The sequence below is a fragment of the Mandrillus leucophaeus genome, unplaced genomic scaffold (assembly GCF_000951045.1).
Source record: "Mandrillus leucophaeus isolate KB7577 unplaced genomic scaffold, Mleu.le_1.0 Scaffold811, whole genome shotgun sequence".
NCBI lineage: Eukaryota > Metazoa > Chordata > Mammalia > Primates > Cercopithecidae > Mandrillus > Mandrillus leucophaeus.
In genome coordinates this window covers 802572-811539 of record NW_012108820.1, presented here as the reverse complement: position 1 = coordinate 811539, position 8968 = coordinate 802572, and the positions used below count along the sequence as shown (strand labels likewise).

The 8968-nt window shown below is 42.9% G+C and overlaps 1 protein-coding gene across 1 annotated transcript in view; it reads right to left on the bottom strand.

The window, feature by feature from the left end:
- TEX26 (testis expressed 26) overlaps window positions 1-8968 on the bottom strand; it is a 41077-nt gene that overhangs the window by 9039 nt on the left and 23070 nt on the right. The window contains exon 5 of the mRNA XM_011967838.1: window positions 137-313. Coding sequence (XP_011823228.1) covers window positions 137-313 — 177 coding nt within the window. The remainder of the gene's footprint in view (window positions 1-136; window positions 314-8968) is intronic.

The window sequence follows — 8968 nt, the reverse complement described above, 5'->3', positions numbered from 1 at the left end:
GGGAGGTGGAGATTGCAGTGAGCCGAGATCGTGCCACTGCACTCCAGCCTGGGCGACAAGAGTGAAACTCCACCTCAAAAAAAAAAAAAAAAAAGAAAGAAAAAGAAAAAGAAAAAGAAACCGCAGCTGTACTCACCTAGACCCTGAGAAGCAATGGGCAAGCTTGAGTAGCATCCGTATTTGAAACTGAAATCCTGAAGCTCAGGAATTTTAGCTGGAATTTGGTAATTCCTTCGGAATTCGGTGTCTGGAGGTCGAGGAAGTAACTTTTCACATTCCAGAGACACGTGAGAACTTTTCTTAATCTTTTGAGCTGGGGTGGAATGGAAACGGAAGGCAATACTTACTCCTTGTGAACAAAGTAGCTAAACCCACTCTTGCTGTATTTAGAGGTCGGGTCAAGGTGCTCTGTATGAACACTTCAATGAAGAAATAATTTTCCGCTTTATCAGTCACAGGAAGTATATGCTCAAATGATCAGAAGTGGTCGCTAGTGAACGTATTTTTATGTCATGAGTCTGCTCAGTGGGCGCAGAAGATGCTGATCACTCCATGGGGTCTGTCTGGTCCCTGGGGCAGAGGTGGGTGTCAGAGAGATTTTGGATAGGGCCAGGTTGCCATATAAAATGTGGGATGCACAGTTAAATTTGAATTTCAGATAAATAATGACTTTTTAGTGTAAATACTTGCTATCTACTGCATGTCATTATTCAAATTTAACTGGGCATCCCATAGTTTTATTTGCTTAATCTGGCAGGCCTAGATGGGGTGGTGTATATCATCCCCATTATCTGGAAAAAAAAAAAACAACATTCGAAGCTTATCCCTTACTGATGGAGGGTTAGGTAACATCACTGGCATTAGTGGATAGCACTACTATTACTTCTTTGAAATATCTCCGCTAAAACATATTCATTAAACATCTGTGAAGCACTGAAGCCAGTGTTACAAACATTATCAGATTACAGAGGCAAGAGTTACAATCCATCTCACTTAGAATGAGTTCATTCCTGATTCTTGCTACAAAGACTTAGTTCAGAGGCGTATCATATAACACCATCTTTATTCAGAAAGACAAAGATGTGAAAAACATGGATTTCATGAGCAATGTCCAAACAGTGCAAATTACTATTGACACTGAACTCAATTCTCTTCCAAATTAGTTTTCCAATAGATCTTTTCAAAATAAATCCTAATATATATTGTATATCAAACGATTTACAATAGTACCTACTGGTATACATTTTATATCAAAGGATACATAATTGCATCTGCTGGCACCTGAGAGCATTTTTATATTGATTTTAAAAAAATGATTTCTGTCCAGACCAGCAGAGGAGGAGAGGATTCCAGTACATGTTGCCTCTTACTTCAGATAACTCAGGAGGAGAGGGCATAGGTATTTAATAGCCCCTGTAATGACGTCATAAACTGCCCAGACAGAAGGCAGGTTATAGAGGGGAGGAACTTGTGGGGCTCAAAATCAGGGCACCCCTTAAGATATTTTGAAAAACCATCTGGCACTGTTCCTGTAACTTCCATCTATAACTCAGTGCCATGATTCGAAGGTGTCCCCGCAAAAGAAAACTTAATCCCTAACGCAACAGTGTTGGGAGGCGGGGCCTAATGGGAGGTGTTTGGGTCTTGGGCACTCTGCCCTCATGAGTGGATTAATGCTGTTATCGTGGGAGTGGGCTAGTTATTGCAAGAGTGGGTTCCTGATAAAAGGGTGAGTTTGGCTTCCTTTCTCTCTCCCACATTCACGCTCTTGTCCTTCCATTTTCCACCATGGGACGATGCCACAAGAAGGCTCTTGCAAGGTGCCAGCATTATGCTCTCGGCTTCCCAGCCTCCAGAACCATGAAACAAATAAATTTATTTCATTATAGATTACCCAGTCTCACATACTCTGTCAAAGCTGCACAAAACAGACTGAGGCACTTGGTTTTTTCACTAGGAGCTTTATAAGCAAAAACAAATTTCCATTGAAACACTTGATGCTTTCACCTATATCTCTTCCCTAGAGCTACCATTCCATAGTAAATGTCTGCAGTTCCTATATCAGTTCTGTGCTATTTGCCAAGGTTACACATAATTAAATCATCGTCCTACCTTAAGACAATGAGTGTGAATACAAAGATATCTACAGAACAAACAGGTAGGGAATTGGTAATTCTTGCAACCGTAACATTTGGAACTGTGGATTTCACATGGAAATATGACATCAGAATAACCTGGGAAGGGTCTCTGAGAATACCTCTGCTGACCCTTATCCCAGACATTGAGGAGCTCCAGAAGTGAGCCCCAGGCACTCACACTGTGAAAACAAACTACTCATGTGCTTAAGAATTACTGACGCAGGGCTTTGAATAGGGTGCTACAGGAGCCCAGAGAGAGTATGAGCAGCGGCTGTGTTGGAGGAAGAGGAGGACAACAGGAACTAAAAGGCAGTCACAGTAAGGAGATTTGACAACGGGTCGACACAGAAGCAAAGAGTGCGTAGTGTATTTGTGAAACTTGGCCTTGCTCGCAGAAGGGTGGGGCATGCAGGGCAGGGAGGAGGAGCTGAGGGTAAAACAGGAGAGGCAAGCTGGGGCCAGGCTGTGAAGGGTCTGGAACGTCCATTCCACATGAACAATGATGGACCGGCATAGATGTGGAATCATTGGAGATGAAGACCCAGAAAAGGCAAAAGCCAGGACCTAGACTTAGGTATCTGTAGAACGAACAGGGAATGTGGTGAGTCTTACAACCATAACCCTTGGAACGGTAGATCTCACATGGAGCTAAGACATCAGAATCACCTGGGCAGAGTTTTGCAGAATACAAAGAGTCTCACTCTTCATTGATCCATCTGTACCTATCACAGTAATAGAACTCATTAAGTATTTACTAAGTTAGTGAGTGAACGTACACACCAAAAAACCTGGAAACATAATTGCTATGGATTAGCAATTAATTTCTGAAATACACTCTAGTGACTGCCTATGTGATCAATCCATGCTTAAGGTAACTCCTACTAAACTATATATTGTTCATTCCATGGGCTTAGTTCTTTTATACTGATGCTTTTGTTGTCTTTATAAAATGTTGTGTTAATGAGCTTCACGCGTTATTTGGAAGAGAGATTCTTGATAAAAAGGGACCTAAGCAACATCTAAAACCCCCATCGTTGTGCTGAAGTATGGACAGAAATAATAACCATGCGTTAGAGCTGACCTGACCCGGTGACGCCTCCCCGCAGGGGTCCTGTTCTCAGGAGCTCAGCTCCCCTGGGTTTCTTTTCCACTGGAGTAAAACTGGAATGGTTTAGCCCAAGGAAAGAAACTGGCCCATTTAAGATTAGGTGTGGCATCTGCAGAAAGGCCCAAACCAAAAGTCAGTTTTCAGCAAGGACCATTCAAAACTATTAGGACCAGCCGGGCGTGGTGGCTCATGCCTGTAATCCAGCACTTTGGGAGGCCGAGACAGGTGGATCATGAGGTCAGGAGATCGAGACCATCCTGGCTAACACGGTGAAACCCCGCCTCTACAAAAAATACAAAAAAAAATTACCTGGGTGTGGTGGCGGGTGCCTGTAGTCCCAGCTACTTGGGAGGCTGAGGCAGGAGAATGGTGTGAACCTGGGAGGCAGAGCTTGCAGTGAGCCAATATCAGGCCACTGCACTCCAGCCTGGGTGACAGAGTGAGACTCTGTCTCAAAAACAAACAAACAAACAAACAAAACAAACAAAAAAACCTTTAAGACCGTTGACACATAACCTATAGCCAAGTGGGAACTAGCTCCGCTGTCTATCAGTTGTTCTGATTCATCAAAGCCACGTTCTCTAAGCCTGGATGTGAAAAGCAGCACCTTTCAGTGCTCCTCAGTCGTTTACCTTAACTCCATAAGGAGGATAAAAAGCTAAGACATGGCCCTTGTGCTTCAGAAGCTTAGATTATTACAATATCATGAGTCCTACAAAAGAAGTTAAGAACCAGAGCTGTTAAAACACATGGGAGAGCCAACAACCCAAAGGCAGAGGATCAGAGAAGGCTTCCAGAAGAGAGGTGAGGCCTATAACTAGACTTAAATTATGGGTAGACATAGGCTGAGAAGGAAGCGAGACGTGCTCCACAGGGAGGAAGCAATGCGTGCAGCCAGCCCAAGGCCACGAGGCATGGAAGTATGTGGAGGGTGTGAGTCGGGACGGCTGGCAAGGTCATGAGGGTGGGGGCTGACAAGGGAGGAGGCGGCGTGGCGGCCAGGACCATATTGTACAGGACTCATGTAAGGCATTTAGCTTTTATCCTGAGGACAATGAAAATTCACTGAAGGGTTTTAAGCCATAAAGTGACATCAGTTTGCACATCTGGAGACTCACTGTGGCTGTCTTATGGACAGTGGGTTAGAGGGGACAAAACTGGGAAAGCTCCTCTAGCTGCCAGGTGGTGAGAGAATTGGAGGGAACCTATGGATAATGCAGGAAGATTGGCTGCCGGGGGAAGGAGATGAGTTGGAATGCTCATAAGGCTTTTACTCAGCACCCAGTATAGGAAACTGAGGGTCTGAGGAGAGGTCTGGGAAGAGATACAAATGTGGAGGTTCTCAGGATAGTTGTTCTTTAAAGGAATCAGAAACTCTAATAGAGGCCAAACAGAAAAATGACCAGACAGAAGAGTCAAAAAAGTAGGGGGGAACTGGGAGTGTGTGGAAACACAGGAGTGCAAGGAGAACAGTGGTCCGAGAGAGAGCAGAAACCACAGTTAATGATGCTCAAAGGTTGGGTAAGATGCAAATGGAAAAATCTCCATTGAAGGTCATTGCAGACCTTGAAAGGAGCAGTTCAGTGAATGGTCGGGGCAGATACCAGGTTGGAAGGGGTTGAAAAGTCAAAGGGTAAGCTTCCCATTAAACTCAGTGGATTGTATACCTGTATTTAGGACTCCTCTGTCCCCAAACTCCATTGGAATGATCGTAGATTAGAAATGTTCATACATTTTTAGAAAATGGAAAACAAATGAAGATATAGTAACAGATTGAGCAAAGTAGAGGAAGCTGAAGCCTAGATGACTGCAGAGGGGAACAGCAAAGACGTGAACTGGGTAACCCACACTACAGAGAACTTGCAGGCTCAAAGGTAACAGGCACAGTGGAAGGCAGGGACTGAGGCTCAGGGCTGAACACAGAGGCTTGGCTATAAACTTGAATACCAAGTGGCTTCCCGGAACAACTTCATAACCCCGCTTCATCACGTGACTATTCCTTCCTAACCAGAAGTTTATTCTCTGCAAAACTGAACCAAAGAAGCTCTGGACTGAGGGACACCAGGCACAGTAAAAGGTGAGTGGAGTGAGATGCTTGACTGAAAAAAGAGGGTTCAGTGAAAGTCTGCACACCAGCCAGGAAGATCCCAACCCCTTGCTTCGCCGATCCTGCTCTCAGAATGCCGGCAGTCAGAATTACCTCTCTGGAGAGACTGATCCACAAATAATGACATTTAGGGATTTCCCCCCAAAAAGATAGCTCATCCTCTAATCACCTAAGTCAAGTACCAGCTAACAAGTCCCTTCTCTGTATATAGTTTTTAATTATATTTGAGTACCTCCTTTGTAGGTTTTTGAGCCCCGGAGTTTAATATTTTGTGTGCACCCACTTTAAGAAAAACAAGAGTTCACAAAAGTGAAACTTGAGTTTTACTGGCTTTATAATAAATCTGCCTGTGGTCCCTTACAAATATGGACAATCGAATTTTCATTAGACCATTAAGACACTTAGAGAAAAATAGATACAATGCAAGAAACAGATGAAAATGCTGCAAGTATATCATAAATATCTTAAAATTCATGAGAATTATTGCATCTATAAAATAAGAACAGAAGGCTGTTTTTAAAAAATAATTGGAGAGAGGAAGAAAGAGAGCTTCGAAATTAAAAATGTGAGACACATAATAAAATTTATTAGAGGAGCTAGATTAAAAAATAAAGAAGTTTTCAGCTGGGCGTGGTGGCTCACATCTGTAATCCTAGCACTTTGGGAGGCCAAGGCGGGTGGATTGCCTGACCTCAGGAGTTCAAGACCAGCCTGGGCAACATGGTGAAACCCCGACTCTACTAAAAATACAAACAAATTAGCCAGATGTGGTGATGCGTGCCTGCAGTCCCAGCTACTCAGGAGGCTAAGGCATGAGAATTGCTTGAATCCAGGAGGCAGAGGCTGCAGTGAGCCAAGATCACACAACTGCACTCCAACCTGGTGGAGACTCTGTCTCCATGAAAAACAAACAAACAAATAAAACAAAAAAGGTAAAGAAGTTTTCAAACAAACAGAACAAAAATACAAACAGAAAGAAGCTAGGAGAGAAAAGGTAAGATAATTCAAGGCTCAATCCAACTATCCAGTAGCTTCCCAAGAAAGGGTGTATTGGAGGAACTTTCGAAAGTGTATTCTTGTCAATCTGGAAATGTCTATTTTTCTTCATTACACTTGCTTGATAGTTTGGCTGGATATAGAATTTTAGGTTGGAAATCACTTCCCTTCAACACATTTTTCCAAATGTCTTCTAGCATCCAGGATTTCTGTGTAGAAGACAGATGCCATTTTAATTTCTGATCCTTTTTTTATGTTATCCCCCTGGAAACTCTTAAGATCTCTTTATTCCTGACATTCTGAAATTCCACACTTACATGCATTAGTGACAGTCTTTTGTCATTCATTATGTCAGGCATTCAGGGGCCCTTTCAATCTAGAAACTCTGAGAATTTTTTCCTGCATTACTCCTTTAATATTTTTCTCTCCTCTCTTTTCTCTGTTCTATTCTGTCATTGTGTTTGGGAAAAAATTTGGTAAGTGTACAACAAAGTATGGAAAAAAATAGTGATGGGCATGTAGAAAACTAAATACGTAGAGAAAAACAATTAATTCTGGTAAAAATAAGAGAAAACAACAAGTAAAGGAAATAATGAAATACAACTTGGCTCAGCAGCAAACATTTACATACTCGTGTAATCACAGTATGTCTTATCATAATATATACACTAGCAATTGAATTTAAGAAGAAATCTGTAATATAATTATATTGACATGATAGATGGAGGACCAGTGAGACAGAGTTATAGGACAGCCAAATCCTCGACTTCCAAAACAGAAGTCAATAAGTCTAAAATTTATGAATGAAGGAAGAGCAGTAGAAGCATATTATTTAAAAATCATGTAAGAAGAAATAGTTAACCAGATTGAAATTGACTGCCAATGAGAAATAGGAGTAGGGATGGCGCAAGGTAGGTCAAGGAACTACTGTTGTTTCTTTATAAGCCTCTAAGTAATCATTTAAGTATATGCATACATTCGTTTAATAAAAGTAAATTTTAATTTTTAAAAACTATAAACAAGAAGTTAGGAATTCAGAACACCATGTATAAACTGACTCTTGAAGGAATTTTAGCTGGGAAGGAGGTAGTTCTAACAAGAGAAGCCAGACTGCCTGAGTTCAAATCCTAGACTCCACCAGTCCTGAGCCAGGCAACCCTGGGCATGTTGCTTAACCACACTGAGTTTGAGATCCCCCTCTTTGATTGGAGGTAATAACTTCACAGGTTGTGAAAATTAACTGTGTTAATTTATGAAAAGCTAAGGTCTTAGTAAATGCTGGCTGTTTATGAAGGGAAGCAGAGAAATGAACAGTAGCTAAAAGAAGAGATGGGGCTGAGGGAAAGCTCTGTTTTTGTTTTCATCTGGAACATGCTAGATGGGATATACTACAGTCAATGTGCATGCCGGTGGGGTGGGATTAATACTTTAGAGATAGAGGGATGACATTGGAGAAAAGGCCAGAGAACTGGAAAGATAAAGTTCTTGTTTAGGGGACAGGGAGACAGATCCGCAGCTCACAGGGATCGATGGCTCTGTTGGGGCAGGAAGGGGGACATAGGATGAAAGTAGAGACACCCAGGCCTTGCGAGATGTGTCATTCTCCTCTCCTCAGGTGAACAGGGGCCTCAGCACTCCCTGGCTTGTGTTCAGAGCCCACAGGGCAGCCAGCCTTCCTCAGCTGTCACTGGGTGTCATTATTTTGTCACCAAAAGGCAGAACACCAATACTCCAACTGCCATTTTGTCACAGGGCTTAGAGTCGTGCACCAAGGTGTGTTGCTTTCTCAGTAACTTACGAAAAGGTTTCCGTCTTTGAGTTTAAAAATACAATCAATTTTCATGAATTCTCAATAAAGTAAATTTCCTGCTGATAAGCAAGAACAAAATTGCATTGAATTACCAAATATGTCATTTCTGGAAAATGTGTCGGTATAGATGGAACTCATTTTTGACCCCCTGAGACATGGGAGCTATGATGCCATCTCTACTTACCCTGCAAAAAACCAGTCAAATGTATTCCCAGCCCCAGAGCCCTAAGGGCAGAGCCAGGTGAAGCGTAAGAGAATCTAGATTCTCACAGGGGAATCTGCAGAGCAGAGCTCCCATCCCAGGACACATGTGCTGTTCCAGGAAGCAGGATGAACAGCATGCTGGACTTTTCATCTCTAACAAGGGAGAGAATAAAATGGCCCTCACTTCATCCTCTCGTGGTTTCCTACTTATCTACGGAAGACACCGGTATCCCATCCACATGGAACTCCAAGGCAGACTCCTGTTACTCCCTTATCCCTGACATCTGTCAGTCACTCATCCCTATCATTCATTCATTCGTTCAGCCCATATTTATTTTCATCACCTGTGATAAACCAGGCACTGGGGTGGGTGCTGGTGAGACAATGTGAGCCAAAGAGCCACAGCCCCTACCTTGGAAGGGGCTTATTGCTGACTGAAGTGCCCGTGCCACCACCTTGCAGATCCTGCTTCCCCCGGCACTGCCACAGCCCTGTGTCAAGTGACCTCACTCCTTTCTGCACTCCTCTAACAGGCTCCTCCCGTCCATCTTCCTCCTGAAGGCCATCTCTGTTCTTCACTTGCAGCCAGCGTGAGGCTTCTGAAA